Source organism: Panthera onca, chromosome E1 (genome assembly GCF_046562875.1).
Source record: "Panthera onca isolate mPanOnc1 chromosome E1, mPanOnc1 haplotype 2, whole genome shotgun sequence".
NCBI classification, from domain to species: Eukaryota; Metazoa; Chordata; class Mammalia; order Carnivora; family Felidae; genus Panthera; species Panthera onca.
In genome coordinates this window covers 18969779-18986609 of record NC_138352.1, presented here as the reverse complement: position 1 = coordinate 18986609, position 16831 = coordinate 18969779, and the positions used below count along the sequence as shown (strand labels likewise).

General features: G+C 58.0%; 1 protein-coding gene across 5 annotated transcripts in view; it reads right to left on the bottom strand.

Annotated features, from left to right (window-relative positions):
* The window catches only part of DNAH2 (dynein axonemal heavy chain 2), a 93075-nt gene that overhangs the window by 36134 nt on the left and 40110 nt on the right, over positions 1-16831 (bottom strand). For all 5 annotated transcript variants that reach the window (XM_078437831.2, XM_078437832.2, XM_078437833.2 and 2 more), the window contains exons 25-46: positions 16420-16581; positions 16228-16331; positions 14355-14511; positions 14122-14204; positions 13811-13991; positions 12828-12966; positions 10306-10523; positions 9943-10044; positions 9486-9611; positions 9111-9221; positions 8684-8872; positions 8203-8306; positions 7911-8100; positions 7183-7363; positions 6378-6505; positions 5875-6027; positions 5464-5589; positions 4451-4669; positions 4098-4215; positions 3741-3877; positions 3132-3269; positions 2889-3047 (exon numbers count right to left, since the gene is read on the bottom strand). In XM_078437831.2, the coding sequence (XP_078293957.2) occupies positions 2889-3047; positions 3132-3269; positions 3741-3877; positions 4098-4215; positions 4451-4669; positions 5464-5589; positions 5875-6027; positions 6378-6505; positions 7183-7363; positions 7911-8100; positions 8203-8306; positions 8684-8872; positions 9111-9221; positions 9486-9611; positions 9943-10044; positions 10306-10523; positions 12828-12966; positions 13811-13991; positions 14122-14204; positions 14355-14511; positions 16228-16331; positions 16420-16581 (3225 nt within the window). The remainder of the gene's footprint in view (positions 1-2888; positions 3048-3131; positions 3270-3740; positions 3878-4097; positions 4216-4450; positions 4670-5463; positions 5590-5874; positions 6028-6377; positions 6506-7182; positions 7364-7910; positions 8101-8202; positions 8307-8683; positions 8873-9110; positions 9222-9485; positions 9612-9942; positions 10045-10305; positions 10524-12827; positions 12967-13810; positions 13992-14121; positions 14205-14354; positions 14512-16227; positions 16332-16419; positions 16582-16831) is intronic.

Genomic DNA, 16831 nt, shown 5'->3' with positions numbered 1-16831 from the left:
GTATGTGTACATGAGGTGTATAACATGATATGGTTTTTATTTTTTATTAAAAAAAATTTTTTTTTTTACATTTTTTTTGAGAGACAGAGCACAACTGGGGGAGGGGCAGAGAGAGCGAGGGAGACACAGAATCGGAAGCGGGCTCCAGGCTCCGAGCGGTCAGCCCAGAGCCCGACGCGGGGCTCGAACCCACGGACCGTGAGCTCATGACCTGAGCTGAAGTCAGATGCTTAACCGAATGAGCCACCCAGGTGCCCCTGATGTGTTTTTTAAATATCACATTTTCTACGACTGCCTACAGGCCTGTATGTCAATATGTATTGGAAAGGTCTGGAATGATACGTGCACACATTCCACAGTAGTTATTCATCTAAAGGGGGTTGCAGACCAGCACTGGGAGGACAGAGATGATCAAAAAGGTCTCTAGCTTAATATGAAAATTTTTATTTTTATTTATTTTTATTTATTTAACATTTTTTTTTAATGTTTATTTATTTTTGAGAGAGAGAGAGAGTATGAGCCGGGGGAGGGGCAGAGGGAGAGGGAGACGCAGAATCGGAAACAGGCTCAGCTCAGAGCCCGATGCGGGGCTCAAACTCACGAGCTGTGAGATCACAACCTGAGCTGAAGTCGGACGCTCAACCAACTGAGCCACCCAGGCGTCCCAATTTTTATTTTTTATTTTTAAGGGGCACCTGGGTGGCTCAGTCAGTTAAGCATCCGACTTCGGCTCAGGTCATGATCTCACGGTTTGTGAGCTCAAGCCCCGCGTCGGGCTCTGTGCTGACGGCTCAGAGCCTGGAGTCTGCTTCGGATTCTGTGTCTCCCTCTCTCTGCCCCTCCCCTGCTCGTGCTCTGTCTCTCTCTGTCTCAAAAATAAATAAAACATTTAAAAAAAATTTTTTTTAAGTTTATTTACCTTGGGGCACCTGGGTGGCTTAGTTGGTTAAGTGTCCGACTTTGGCTTAGGTCACGATCTCACCGTTCATGTGTTCGAGCTCCGCGTTGGGCTCTGTGCTGACAGCTCGGAGCCTGGAGCCTGCTTCAGGTTCTGTGTCTCTCTCTCTCCCTGCTCATGCTCTGTCTCTATCTCTCAAGAATAAATAAACACTAAAAAAAGTTTCTTTATCTTGAGAGAGAGCACACGTGAGTAGGGGAGGGGCAGAGAGAGAGAGGGAGAGAGAGAGAATCCCAGGCAGACTCTGAGCTACCCGTAGCAGAGTAGCTTGACGTGGGGTTCAAAACCACAAACCGCGAGATCATGACTTGAGCCGAGACTGAGAGTCAGATGCTTAACCGACTGAGCCACCCAGGCGTCCCTATGTGAACATTTCCAATTTTTAGAAAGTAAACCAGAGTGAACTATTCCTTGTGTAATTAAAAATCAAAATTTAAAATGTACCAAGTTCATAGCAGAAACAGCATGTTTATTTTTTTGTGTTTTTAAAAAAAGGTTTTTTTAATGTTTATTTTTGAGAGAGAGAGAGAGAGAGAGAGAGAGCGCGCGCGTGAGCAGGGGAGGGGCAAAGAGAGAGGGAGACACAGAATCCGAAGCAGGCTCCAGGCTCTGAGCCGTCAGCCCAGAGCCCGACGCGGGGCTCGAACTCACGAACCGTGAGATCATGACCTGAGCCAAAGTCGGACACTTAACCGACTGAGCCACCCAGGCGCCCCTTATGTTTTGTTTGGTTTTGTTTTGCTTTGCTTAAGGAAGTTCTAGGCCCAGTGTGGGCCCCGAGTTCATGACTCCAAGATCAAGGGTGACCGGCTGAGCCAGCCAGGCGCCCCGAGAGACAGCACGTTTAGACCCCTGGGGGCATGTGGCAGGTACTGTTGCTGGAGCCGGGCGTGCGGCGCACACGGGGCTAACTCGGCACGGTTCGCCCGGTCTCTAACGGGCTCCGTGGAAACAGCCTCAGGCCGTGCGTGAAAAGCTCTTGAGGATGGTTCTGAATGAAGACTCCGAGAATGACAGATAAGGGCACACAGAAGATGCTGCCCCGTCCGGAATACCGAACACTCCTCAGTCCCAAGATGTAGGCGGGAAGCCATGCCGAAGCTTTGCCGTCCATCACAGTCGGTCCAGACTCCTTGGCCTATCCGTCCAGCTCATCCCAGCTCACGACGCGTCCCACCATCCCGCCCTCCGGGCCTCTGCACGCGACGCCGGGCCCCGCCACCTGGCCAGCCCTCCTCGGCGCCCGCGCGGCTGACACCGTATGGACGACCTTCGTCCATCCATCACCGTGCCAGTCCATCCACACAGGTTCGGTTTGTACCAGCTGTGCCAGGAATGACATACCCTGCCAGAGGTCCTCACTGTTCTACGACCTCATGTCAAGGGTTTGGTTGTGTGGTGATGTCTTCAAAAACGATACAAACCACTTTTAGGCAGTGATTTAAGCTCAACAGACAAATATCCCACTTTGGTCCTTACTCCAGAATGCTGAACTGGACGACATTGCTCTTAAACGTCAATTAATGTGAAAATGTCCAAAGCCCCCTCATCAGATTAGGCCGGGAGCTCCTTCCCGCAGGAACAGCAGCCCAGGGCCTCCCGGAGACCAAAACTTGATATCTATTTTTTGAAAGGACGGAGAAATGAGGAACAAAACGAACTCTCCTCGGCTCCCCAATACGGGTAGGAAATTATAGTGACACTTCACTGTGTACCATCAGCCGTCAGAGGCCTGAGTCTGGCAGTCGACCACGTGTGCACAGGCACACACAGCCAGGCACGTGCGCGAGGTCAGTGAGGCCTCCCCCTGGGGTCCCCGCTCCACTCAGGTCTGTGTACAAACCGCGCCTCAGACACCCCGTTCCCCGGAGTCGGCCCCGCAAGGTCACGAGCCCCCCGGCCCGGGCCCCGCTCCGCCGCCCCCACTCACCCCGTTCTCTGGCGTGGCCAGGGCCGAGTACAGCTTGCAGAGGGAGATGATCCCACTGTATTCCGGGAGGGGCACCAGCTCGTTGCAATAATCCTTCTTGAAGGTCAGCATCTTGGCGATGAACTTCTCGAACATGCGCTGAAGGGGCTCGGCCTCAGCCTGGAGTCCGCGAGAGAGGGCTCTCGCTCTACGTCCCGCAGGCCGCACCGGTTACCCGCCCTCTCCTCACCCCACCCTGCACACCTTCGGTCTCCTCTCCAGCCAGGACTGAACATACGGCTTCCAGCCCAGGTCAGCGTAGTCAGTGTAGACCATCCCGCAGCGAGACACGGTGGCGGGAGAGGCCACGGCCAAGTTCTCCACCTCGAACAGCAGCGACACCTGAGGACACGCTGGGTCAGAGCTTCACCCTTCGGCCACCCCACTCCCATCAGGAGAAATCACTCGGGACTCGATGCCCCCAAGTGTCTCTGTCCGAGCGCCGAGCGGGGCAGGGTGATTGATGGCCTATGGCTTACAAATGACTTGCGTTTTAAAAGAATTTAGAGCTCGTTCAAGGTTAAGCTTATGGAAGACCTCCCTGTCTCTGTCTCTCTCTCTCTCGCTGGCTCGCTTGCATTGCGTGGGTGGGTGGGTGGAGAAGGGTGGGCTTCACAGCCGGTGAACACGCGACCCCGGGCAGTCGGCGAAGGCGGCACGGACTTCTTTCCTATCAGCTGTTCCCACCGTCCGTGGGAGCCGGGTCTCCCTGAGCCCAGGCATCCTCCCCCTTCCTGGTCCCCCAGAGCTGCCCCTTCCCCCCCACCGAGCCCTGCCTCGTGCCCCGGGTCCCCAGCTCCGCAGGGCCGGCACCTGTTCGGGCATCGCGATACGCTCCCCGTTGATGAGGGTCAGGACTTTGTTATCGTCCATGACAGAGTTCATGCTCTCGATCCACAGCGTGTCCACGGGGCCGTCGAAAAGGATCCACTTCTCATCGGGCTTCTCGTCTTGGTAGGAGGAGGACGGTCGGGAAGCCAGGACTTTCCCCCCAGACCTCCCTTCCCACCCGTGTCCCCGGAGAGGCAGGCGCGAGCCACCTTGTACTCAGCAGGCCCCACGCGGTCGTCTCCCAAACGTGAGCCTTCCAGCCCCCCCCACCCCACCCCCCGCCCGACCCCTCGGGCGACTCCGGCACCTGCCGTCCCCACCCCGTGACCCTCTGGGCACCTGCACACGCCGCCCGCATGACGCTGGACAAGATGCCGTCTGTCCACTCGTTAGTGTTGAGGTCGTACTCCCCATAGAGCTCCCCCAAGGACAAGGCCTTAGGGTTCAGGGGGAACTCCTGGAAGCGACACAGGAGGAGGTGTTGAGGTGCCGGCAGGCGCCACCCCAAGACGTCGTCTTATTTCCACCCGCCCCCTTTATATCCAGGGCTCTGTGCCCACCCTGCTCTCTCTCATCTCCCCCAGCCCTGCCCTCCTGGTCCGCACTGCCCCCCACCCCCCACCGACCCTTTGCATTCCTGCCCCCACCCTCCCTGGCCGTCCACGGGGGGCTTTGCTGTCCCAGCTCCGCACCCGAACGATATTGAAGTTGGGGTCCCCAGCGCGGCACAGGGAGGACAGGGAGGACTGTAGGATCCGCCACGAGGCCGTCTTGCCGCTGCCCGTGCCGCCCACGATCATGGCCGAGTGGCGGGAGTTCTTGGTCTCGTACAGCTGGATCACCTTGGTGAGCGTGAACGGCGTGGCCTGCAGCCCCATATCGCGGGTCTCCTGCTCGATGGTCTCCCGCAGCTGAGGGAAACCAAGACGCAGGGAGAAAGGATGAGGCCCGTAAGGGACTCTCACGGGGTCCCCAGTGCCTGGAGGCTCACGTTCAGCCCGGCAGATACGGCACCGGGGCCCCCTGCGCTCTGGCCGTGGACGGGCCCAGTGTGGAGTGGAGGGACCGGGCTCCGGGCCAGCCTGCCTGGGACCCAGCTTCAGCTACGTGAACCCGAGAAAGTTGCCTCCTCTGAGCCTCAGTTTCCTCACCTGTAAAACGGGAATAACGAGGACGCTTTCCTTGTAAGGTTGTTGCACTATCTCCCTACTTTTACCCCCCCCCCACCCCGTCCCGGAAATGGTCTTTCTCGCCAGTTCAGCAACGCATCGACAAAGACGTATTTCTATCCAGCATGGTCGTGGTTTCAGTAGAAAGGAGCACTCAGGGGATCTAAACTATCGTTCCAGGAGAAGGAGATCTCTGTACTTTCTAGAACCCTCCGGCCCACCCCTTCCATTCTATGGCTCCACGCATCAGCAGCTCCTGGCCGCCTCTCAGCACCCTGCCCCCCACCTCCCTGTGAGGAGAGAAGTCGAGGCAGGGGGCGGTGCTGGGCACAGAGCAAATAGAAGGGCTCAGAGGGCTCTGTGAAGCGAGTCAGGAGGGCGGGGGGCTGAAGCAAGAGAGCGGAGTGTCTGAGAGGTCCCGGAGATGAGGAAGCCCGGAGAGGTCAAGCGTCCCACAGGAGGTCACGGCCAGTGGAGGGCAGAACAAAGACATTCGCTTCACACGGGAGGGTGGGGGAGGACGGGGGGACAGATACCTTGCCGTAGTCAACGACGGGCAGCTCCGTGCTGGGGAACAGATCTTGCACAATGGCGTTGAAGAGCGGCGCGTCGGCCGAGGTCAGCTTGGCAACGTTCATGTCTCGCATGGAGAGCAGCAAAACCTGGGCGGGAAAAGACGGAGCCTCGGGCCCGAGCGGCCAGGGCCTGGGTTCTCACCGGGCCCTTCCTCTCCAAAGGGGCGAGGCGCAGGGGCGAAGCTCAGGGGCAGGAACAACGCATGTTCAGCAGTACGACAGGTCACACGAGGGACAGCAGAAGTCGGGGGGGGGTGGGTGGGGCGGGGGGCGGGGATCCCAACCGGGGACAGGACCTGGAAAGCTTCGGTGAGGGCGCACGGGCCCCGTGACGGCGGAGGTTGAGTCCCAGGGGCCGTGTCCCTGACCCACCTCTTCATCAGACAGGTCGGGCTGCAGCCGACGCTTCTTGCCGGCATAGCGCAGGAGGGAGGTGAGCGCGCGCAGGCCGAAGTCGTAATGGTCCTGTCTGGACAGCTGCTGCACGGCCAGCGAGTACAGCGTGTATACCTTCTTGGCCAGGATCTGGGGAGCCGAAACGGTGGGGGGGGGGGGAGCATCGAGCACCCCAGAAACCCTTCTCCTTCACGCGGGACGGTTACAGATACAGGAAGCCCGGCCCTGGGACCTGAGGCGGCCAGGATGCGCTCTGTGGACAATTCTAGCAGGAAGATCTCGGGACCGGTCCCAACGTGGGTTAGGGGCTTCACGGAGGGGAGACCTCCCTCCTCCGAGCTCTCCCGCCCCCACATCCTACCGACGACAGCCTCCCTTCCCCGTAGGATAAGCTGACGGGGAGGCTGGGGCGCTCCTCCGTCCAGGGAACAGCCCGAGAAGGGAAGTAAGAGAATTCCGAAAGGACGTCACCGGCCTACCTTGCAGTTGCCGAAGCCCTCCCCGAAGAGAATGACCTCCGCGATGAGGGTAGAGTCCGGCACCACCATGGCGATCGGGCGGAACATGGATTTAAGGTTCTCGGGCAGTTCTGTGCGCCCGGCGTAGCCTGGAAAACAGCGCCATTTCTTAAGAGCCCAAACTACTCCCCACTCAGCCCCACCCTCCCCAACCCGGGCCTGCCCCCCAGTCTCCCCAACCCCGACCACATGCTCTCCCCGCCCCCCACCTCAGCCCTGGCCCTGCTCCCCTAACTCTGGCCCCTTCCCTCCTCTCCGCGTGGCCCTGTTTCAAACTCCAATCACGAGCTGACAATTTCCCATCTGTCCAAGCTCCGTGTGTGCCTCACGACAGTCCTGATGGAAAATCACCGCTGTTTCTCAGACTCTTTCGGTACCTAGACCCTTCCCTGTTTTCCCCGCGGACCCTTCCCCCGGAGCTGTTCCCGGGGAACGAGGGTCTGCATGTTGGGAGAGATTCCCTATTTCTGGGAAAGGGATGGCAGGAAGGCCAGAACTCGGGGAGCTCGCCCACCGGGAGAAGACAGAGAAGCATCTCAGAGGACCAGGGACGTACATACACACGCAAGCGGCCGTCAGCCCATTTAGGGAGGACGTAACATTGCCTCCCGTTCTCCCAGAAAGTCGCGTGTTTACCCTTGTCTCACACTGTGTTGTCTTTAGCCACGTCTCCCTTGGCTAAACACACCGGCCTGGAAGGGGGTGGGGGCGGACACCCAGTGCTCCCCCCCAGAGCCTCAGCGGCTCCGTGGCCCCCACCCCATACCGGGATTCATGGTGATGAAGATCCCACAGGACCACACCAGGTTTATTTCAAAGCCTTCGAAGTAGAAGCGGAGGAGGCTGGCGGCCAGGGCCGACAGGATGGACAGGATCTGCTGGGCCACCACCGACAGCACCTCCACGTTGATTCGGTTAAACTCATCAAAGCAGCCCCAGGCGCCGGTCTGTGGGCGGGGGGGGGGGGGGGGGGGGTGCAGAGTCGCTGGGAGCGAGAGACGTACCCCCCCTCCGCACACGGGGAGACGCTAGAAACTAGCACGCCCTGCCCGGAACGCTGATAGGTGGGACGGCCTCCAAAACGTGTGTGCTATCGGGGTGGGCTGGGGGCAGCGTAGCCCTGTTGTGGTTTCTGGCCACATTCCAGAACATTCCAGCAGACGGGACGGTGTCGGGGACAGTCACAAAAGGTGTGGGTTGCAAAGGGACGGGGGCAGGGGATCTTGTGAGCACCGAGTGCCTAACCACGCCCCAGTTGACGTACGTCACCTCACTTAACACTTACAGGATCTGTCCGTTTTTCAAATAAGCAAGACTCAGCCCTGAGGGAAGCTGAGGGAGGTGCAGGGACACCCCCGACGGGAAGAGCCACCCGAGGCGAGAGGCGATGCGGCGGCGTCAGCCACAAAGTAGTGAACCAGACCGGCTTTCGGCTCACTTTCTGGGGCTAAACGAGAACCCGGGGCCTCTGGGGCAGGGCGGCAGGGCACTGACCTGGGCCAGGCCCGAGTACATCCTGCCCATGGACTTATAGTCCAGGCCCTCGGAGCAGTTGACCACGATGACGTATGTGCCGAGGGCCTTGCCCAGATCCTTGACGGTCTCGGTCTTCCCCGTGCCCGCCGGACCTTTGGGGGAGCCCCCCCGATGCAGGTGCAGTGCCGTGGTCAGCGTCATGTAACACCTGAGGATGATGGAGGACAGGGCCTATCTGACCCCCGGGAGCCCGCCCTCAGCAGGTGCTGCCCCCGCCCCGGCCCCCTGGTGGCCGCCGCGCACAGCCGACCTGTCTGTCAGGGGGGTGATGACAAGCCGGCCGGAGTTCCCCAAGTACTCGTAGCCATACTGGAATTGCGTGTTGGTCTGGCGGATCACACAGTCGTCGAGATCCTGGGGAAACGGGGCAGAGGAGGACAGAGGTGGGCTTGGAGCCGGACAGAGACAACGACCGAGGAGGTGGGGAGGCGGCGGTTAGAAGATGAGGGGTTCGGTTCAGAGTTTGGAGGGAAGGGTGTACGGCCCAGATGGAAAACGGGGGTGGGGGCTTCGCGCCGCACGAACGCCCCGACCCACGGCAACGGCCGGCCGCAGCCTCTCGGGATCCCGGTCAAGCGAGGGCCCCAGTGGGCCCCGACTGTAGCGACGGTCGGTCCTGATTCGGGAGGCAACAGAGTGCAGCCGGCTGAGGGAACTGAGGCGGGACGGAGCGTTGGGGTGCCGGCGCGGCGGGGACCGTGGACTGAGCGGGAGCACCGGGCCCCCCGCACCTTCTCCCAGTAGAAGCGCAGCTGGCTGAGCCAGTCGAAGGAGCTGATGTCCATGAGGCCGCTCTTGTAAAGCTTCTCCAGCACATCCCGGGCATGAATTTCTATCGTCACCAGGGCCACGATCTTAAGCCGCGTGATTTTGGTCAAGTTCCCCCGGATGGCCTCTGAATACTTATTCAGCACTGACACCTGTCGGGGGGTTAGGGGGCAGAGTGGGGGGGGGGGGGGCAACTCAACCAAACCCCAACACGCCTCATCCCAGCCTCACACGACTTTCAGCTCCCGAAACGCCTGATCCCCAGCGTCTGCCGGACCTTCTTGGCTGGACTTCCGCCACCAAGCACCCTCGTTCCGACCTTGACCTCTGACTCCGGCGTTAACCCCTCCAACCCCCAGCAGGCCCACCCCGTACTTGTAGGCCCCCCACCTGCTTCTTCTTCATGACCTTGAGGATCTTCTTGTCTCCCCGCTCCTTGGCCGTCAGCAAGCACTTGGTGACGTCAGCCGTCCACTGGATCTGACTGGCAGTGATCACCATCTGGGGTGCACAGAGGCGGTGTCCACACCTCTGCCCCCCGCCCCCGGCCCCTTCCAGGACCCGGCGCGACTCCTGTCTCAATATCTGCCCCGAGGGACGGGCACGCGTCCAAGGGCAGGAGCTAAGGGGCCGGCGCGCAGGGAAGCCAGGCCCGAGCCCAGAACGGGGTGGGGGGAACAAGACACAAGGTCCTGCCTTTTTCTATCTGCTGCTCCCGTGCGGCTCCGTCTTTCTCGTCTCCCCACCTGCCCTGGCCCAGCTCACCTGGCCAGCCCACTCCTTCACCCACTTGTCCCTCTTGTTGAGAAACTTCTTGAGGGCCACACGGCAGTTCCGGAGAAGGTCGCGCAGGGTCACCCGCATGGTCTGCTCCACGTCGCCAAGCCAGGACTGGGGGAGGCGAGAGGGCAGAGCGGCTGGGCCTCGGGGCTGGGGACAAGCGTCCCCAGAGGGCAGGGGCTCAGAAAACAGGACCCTGGGACTCTGGGCCCGGGGGGGGGACAAGCAGGATCAGGCAGCCGCTGGCCGGGCCCCCGAGGGAAGCAGAGGCGAGGGGGGAGCGGCCTGTGTGGTTTGCAGGTTCAGGGCAGAGGCTAGAGTTTTCAGGAGGCGGAGAGTGGCCGATGTCCCTTCCCAGGGACGTTCCCTCGTCACGGAGCCGAGCGAACTCTCCGAGGGGAAAAGGCATCGGCCTGACGCTTCGACCCTCGCCACAGCTCACCTCCACGGGCCCTTCTAAGAGGACTGAGTGCAGGAGGTCCACATACTCGCCGTCGCCCGAGAACATCCCCACAGCCTCCCACCTGCTGCTGGGGCCCCCAACCTGCGAAAACGGGAAGCGCTAACGGTCTGGCCCGCCCACCCCTGACATCCCCCCGGAAGGTACGTGGGCCCTCTGGGGGTGGTCTCCGCTCCTCTCCCCGCCCCCCAAAATTACCAGTCCTGACAAGTCCTATCCCAGATGATCCAGAATCATGACCACCCCCCTCCTGTGTGGAGGGCACGGTCCCCCCCAAGGCCTTGACTACGGTGACATCGGCATCTGTCCCCTGCCCTCCACCCCGTCCCGGCCAGCTCCCCCGACCTTCTGCATTCTCAGCAATTTGATGTTGTCAAAGCATTTTTTGAGGTGTGGCTGCACGGCCTCCGGGTTGCGGGACTGGCCCAGAATCTCCAGGAGGTCATCGTTGGACAGGAAGTAGAAGCGGGGGAAAGTATGGCGCTTGGTCTCCAGATACATATCCAGAGACTTCTGAATGTCTTCCAGAATCGTGTTCATTTTGATCAGCGTGTCCAGGAGGCCTGGGGGAAGAGCAGTGAGTGACATTTGCTGGCCCTTCACCATCGCCCAGAGTAGAGTTGGGGCATCCCCCCGTATGCACTTTGCCAGCGCTCGAACGTTGGGGGACGTGTTGCCATAAGGGTTTCCGGAAGCCGAGAAGTGTCTCCGAGTCACTCTATCACACTTATCCCACGCTCTTCGTTAATTTGTTACCGGTGTTTATTACACACTACGATGCGTTCGTACGCCAAGCGTTAGTTACGCGGCATGTGTGGTTCTGTGAACATCACTACATCCCATCTCCCTACGGTCTTAGAACAACGGTCCGGTTCCTGCGAGGAATTCGGGGCTCTGAGGTCACCCCAAAAGCTTCTGCAAATTAAGAGACTGTTCCGCATGCACACAGTCCAGCATGTTAACCCGTGAGAGGTAAAGGTAGATCAGACGCACGCAGTGACAGAGGTCTGCGACCACCGGGATGCCAGCGTCCCTAGAGGCGTAGCGACAGGGGCGCCAGACTGAGGGACAGACGGCGGCCATTCAAACACGGCTGCTCTTCCACTAATTAGCCTGTCAGTTCACCTCACTGAGCTTTTACCTCTTTGTCCATAAAACAATCACAACACCCACCTCAAAGAACAATTCAAGGCACTAAACAAAATGGATTCAAGGGGGCACCCGGGTGGCTCGGTGGGTTGAGAGTCAGGCTCTTGATTTCGGCTCAGGTCATTATCTTACGGTTCATGAGTCCGAGCCCCATGTCGGGCTCTGCGCTGACAGTGTGGAGCCTACTGGGATTCTCTCTCTCTCTCTCTCTCTCTCTCTCTCTCTCTCTCTCTCTCTCTCCTCTCTCTCCCCCCCTCCCCCCCCCTCAAAATAAATAAACTTAAAAAAAAAAGGATTCACGTTGGCAGGTTCTCAGCAATCCCAGCTTCCTCCTAACCTTAGGTCTCCTTGTTTGCCCAATTTCTAGCATTCTGAAGAAAGTATGAGTGCCCTGGAATCTGAACCCTGAGGGGATCCTCACACATCCAAGAACAGAGTCCGTGGGCTGCTGGGCGTCCAAGTGGCCCGCAGAGACCACAGGAGGCTCCGTGGCCACGGCCGAGAGGAGTGTGGTTTTCGTCTTCAGCCCAGGGATACTTGTTTCTACGGCTTTGTTTACAAATTGTTCCAAAATGAAATTCTGCCAATGATCTCCAATACTATCTCTAACAAATGCATGTTGTTGTTCAACTTTGCACAGCCTAATACTTGTGTTTTACCAGAATAATTAAAACTATGGTTTTTTTCAATACGTACACTCAAGGTTCTCGGGAAAATGAAAAATTGTTGGGGCACCCGAGTGGCTCAGTCAGTTAAGCATCCAACTCTGGCTCACGATGTCAGAGCTCGTGGGTTCGAGCCCCGCGTCGGGCTCTGTGCTGACGGCTCAGAGCCCGGAGCCTGCTTCGGATTCTGTCTCCCTCTCTCTCTCTGCCCCTGCCCCACTCGTGCTCTGTCTCTCTGAATCCCAAAAATGAATAAACATTTTTTAACATTTTTGTGAAGTTGGCCCAAAGCAAAATAAAGAAGTTCTCCACAGCCCCTGACACAACACTTCCCAGGATACCCGTTCTTGGTGCCCATCGCCAAACCTCGCTCGCTGATTCTTTACCCCAGCCTACCACAATCAAACAGGCCCTTCTGTGTGTGCGTCTCTCCCCCACCCCCTCACCCCATCCCCACGCTTACCAAAGGATCTACAATCAAGACCAGTTAACCTGATAAACCAATTAAAGTCAAGGTAACGATGACAACAGCTAACAGTCACCAAGGGCTTACCCTGCGCCCCTGATGTGGTAAGCGCTCGATTTGCGTTACCTCATTTACCTGTATCGTCCCTTTGAGTGAACCAGCTCGGCGAAGGTTCCTGAGGCACAGTGCTAGCAACTGAGCACACGCCAGACCCCGTACTGAGTATTACATACGCCTCCACGAGCCTCGCAAGAAGGCTAAGAAAGAGCTGCCGCGAGCCCCCGCCCCTGCTGCAGGGAGGAGACCGTGGCGTGGAGGAAGCCCCCCGAAACCACACTGGCTGGAAGGCAGGAGGCCGATTTTGAACTCAACTCTGACTCTGTATCCCGCTCTCTATAAGCTTATAGTACACTCCACCCAAATACGAGATGAGTTAGTTTGTTTTGCTGAACTGTTATTCTAAAGCTTGGAAGAGGCGATGGTCACGGGACGGAGGCCAGGGACGACTGTCAGTCCTCTGACCGCTGAAGCACGTGGCCCCGGCCTCCACGCACAGCGGGCCCCCGCCCGGGTGGAGCTCGACAGACCTGGGTGGTGGGTGGCCCGGAGAGCATTGCTGTCCTTGTTCATGCGGTCCATGACGGATTTCCAGGTGCTGTTGATCTGGTCAAACAGGGCTGATTCACTGGGCAGCTGCTTACGGATGTCCTCTCCCAGGAAGATATTCTGAGGGGCCAAGGACCGGGGTGAGAGGCTGTGTCTCCCACACTCCCTGCTCCCAGACCAGGAGTGATAGTGGGAGGAAGAGAAGGAGCCAAAGGGCAAGACGCCCCAAGTTGGGGAAGGCAAGTTGGGGCTGGGAGGCCAGATACTTGGTCCAAGAAGAAAAACGAAAAGAGAGCAAAGGCTTTTCAAGGAGGGAACTGAAGACAAAAGGCAATCACCGAGAGTCAGATGCTCAGGGCCGAGATGGAAGAATGACTTTAGAATAAATAAATAAACTTTTAAAAAAAGATATGGCACCTGGGTGTCTAAGTCGGGTAAGTCTCCAACTCTTTTTTTTTTTTTTTTTAATAGTTTTGTCTATTTTTGAAACAGAGAGACAGAGCACAAGCAGGGGAGGGGCAGAGAGAGGGAGAGACACAGAATCGGAAGCAGGCTCCAGGCTCTGAGCCGTCAGCACAGAGCCCGACGCGGGGCTCACAGTCACGGACCGCGAGATCGCGACCTGAGCTGACGTCGGACACTTAACCGACTGAGCCACCCAGGCGCCCTGTGTCCAGCTCTTGATTTCGGCTCAAGTCATGATCTCGCGGGTTTGTGGGATCGAGCTGACAGTCCAGAGTCTTCTTGGAATTCTTTCCCTCTCTCTCTCTCTCTGTCTCTGCCCCTCTCCTGCTTGTGTGTGCTGTTTCTCTCTCTCTCTCAAAGTAAATTAAAAAAAAAAAAAAAAAAAAGGAATGACTTCAGAGCGAGGAAACGAGGCTGGTAACAGGGCAAATGCGTCAGACCTGCAGAGAGAGAGGGGGGAGGAAAGGGTTTGCGGGGCCGCTCGGGCGTGAGTCCTGACCTCCAGGTACATCCACTGCCGCTGCACCATGAGCACCGTCTCGACGGCCTCCAAAATGAGGGAGAGGCAGCGCTCCCAGTGGTCCACTTCCCTCTCAAAGGCCTTGACAAAACGGGAAGCCTTCATGCTGGACAGGGCCACCTGGTTGTCCTCCAGTGCCTGGAACACCTCCTCCGTGCCTCTGTGTGTCGGAGGGGGCAGCGGGGAGGCATCCAAATCGGAGTCCGTTCCCACCTGCCAGCCCTCGGGCCCGGTCTGCAGCCCAGGCCACACGGCCCTGCCCTCGCCCGGCGCGCCGAGGCCCCGTCTACCTGAGCCGGTGATGACCCTTGTCCTTGTAGGGAGCTATGTCTAGCTGAATCCCATCCCAGGTCTTGGCGATGTTCTCTAAGGCCTGCGGAAAGAAATTGGGGGACAGAGCGATCTGGTAGTGCCCAAAGGGAACAGGAACACGGAGGGGCCGTTAGATGGTGGAAAGCTTGGCACGGTGGGGGGTGTCCCGGGAGCGGGGGTGGTGGGGGTACGGAAGGGGGCTCTGTCATACCAACTCTATAGCCAGCTCTTTGGTGGCTGAGGCGGAGATCTCGCCGATTTTCTCCACGTGCTGGTCCATCCCGAGCTCCACAATCTGCTCCAGGGTGAAGCTCTCAGATTCCTGATCGAACTCCCTCTGGACCTCTTCCCTGACCTGGTCCCAGTGCCTGCAGCCAGGGACAGGAGGTCAGACCACGAGGCCGGCCGCGAGGGCCTACTGAAAAGCGTCAGCATCAGCCCACAGGCTTCCTTGCTCCCGCTGGGACAGTACGATTCTGTACATGAATTGATTCGCGATTCAACAGGTATTTACTAAACGGGCCCTAAACGCAATCTTAGGCACGGTGGGGAAATACAGAGACGGAGCCGGTGACTCTCTGGAGAGACAGTTGAGACTGATAACGGCGGGTTTACCGTCGACAACAGGCAGGGCTAGGCGTCTTGCGTGAAACAGCTCATTTAATGCTCTCAACCCACATACACGCGGACTTTTAGCTCTTCCATCTGTACGTGAGGAAACTGAGGCCAGGGGGGCGTTAAGCAAGTGAAGCGGTCAAGTTGGACTTAAGCACAGAATACTGGACAGGGAAGCATGGCCCAGAAACACTGCACTGGACACAATGCAAAAGAAGTACGATTACTTCCTTCTAGAGGAATAGATGATTGTTAAAACGCCTCTCATAAAACCGTTTATTCCACCCTCAACGGCTGCAAAGCCTTCTTCTATCATCCAGTGGGTTCCGGATGCATACAAAGAGTAAAAACTTGCAAAATAAAATTATAAAGTATTAGAAGAAAGTATGGAGAAAATGCATGTGTAACTCTAGGCAGGGGAGGTGTTTTTTTACTTTTTTTTTAAGCTTATTTATTTATTTTGAGAGAGGCACAGAGGGTGCGAGTTGGAGAGGGGCAGAGAGAGAGGGAGAATCTCGAGCAGGCTTCATGCTGTCAGCACAGAGCCCAATGCGGGGCTCAAACTCACAAACTGTGAGATCATGACCTGAGCCGAAATCAAGAGTCTGACACTTAACCGACTGAGCCACCCAAGCGCCCCAAAGGGAGGTCTTCTTAAACAAGGTCCAAAACCAAAAACTATGAAGGAAGAAAGTGATACCTTGGACTACATCAGAATAAAACCTTTTGGAGGCGCCTGGGTGGCTCCAGTCGGTTAAGCGTCAGACTGTAGATTTCGGCTCACGTCGTGATCTAGAAGTTTGTGAGTTCCAGCCTCCCTGACAGCGTGGAGCCTGCTGGGGATTCTCTCTCTCTGCCCCTACCCCGCTCGCGTGCACACTTGCACATGCCCGCCCGCTCGCTCTCTCTCTCAAAATAAATAAATAAACTTAAAAAGAAAAAAAAAAAAAAGAATGGGGCACCTGGGTGGCTCAGTCAGTTAAGCGTCCGACTTCAGCTCAGGTCATGATCTCGCGGTTCGTGGGTTTGAGGGTCACATCAGGCTCCGTGCTGACAGCTCAGAGCCTGGAGCCTGCTTCAGAGTCTGTCTCCCTCTCTCTCTCTGCCCCTCCCCTGCTTGTGCTCTGTCTCTGTCTCTCTCTCTCTCTCTCTCAAAAATAAACGTTTTTTAAAAATTAAAAAAAAGAATACAACCGTTTGCATGACAGAAGGTGTCAAGCTGAGCCGTGACAGAACATGAAACGAGGGCAGACACGGCGGGAAGGAAAGACAGAAGGAGCTGGAAGGCCAGAGGAGCAGGGACAGCGATAGCGGAAAGACAGAGGACGCGGCAGGCTCTCGCGAAGGCTTCAAGAAGGGTGCTTGTGTGCGGGGGCGGGGAGAGCCACGCACACGGGGAGGGGACACTGAGAGGACCAGGTGACGGCACAGGCCAGGGGCGGCCCCCAGGAGCAAAGGAGCGGCCTCACCTCTCTCTAAGGGCCGGGTTTCGCAGGTCCGAGATGAGAGGCATGGTCCTCTTGAACTGCTCTATTTTCCAGCGAGTGGTTTCGATAACTTCCCAGTTGCGGTCCTGGGCAAAACAACGGAAGACGTCAGAAGCCCTGACCGCCTTCCCCGCACGGGCCCATCCCCCGGCCCTCACTCCGTCCTCCACGCACCTTGTACTCTTTGGCTAGTCTGGTGAGGCGGCGGAACAGCCCGTGGGCCATGGTCTCCATGGCCTCTGTCTTCAGGGTCAGGAACCGGCCCATCTTCCACTGGTTCCAGTTCTCCTCCCAGTCCCGCGTGATCTCCCAGACTTGCTGCAGGGCGTCTAGTTCCTTCACGGCCAAGGGCAGAAGATGCATTGGGTGGCAGGACTCCCCCCCTCTTCCTCCCTGACAGACACGCGGGTCCTCTGCCCCCCTCGTTCACTCCGCGTCACAGGGCCGCCTCATCAGGTCACGTCTCTTTCTCCGCCGTCTTGCCTTAGGGGCTCGTCCTCAATGTCCAGGCCCAGCAGGACGGCTGGCCCCAAGAAGGGGTGTGGGGTGACCATGTGTCCGCGAGGCCGCGGAGAAACGGAAGCCT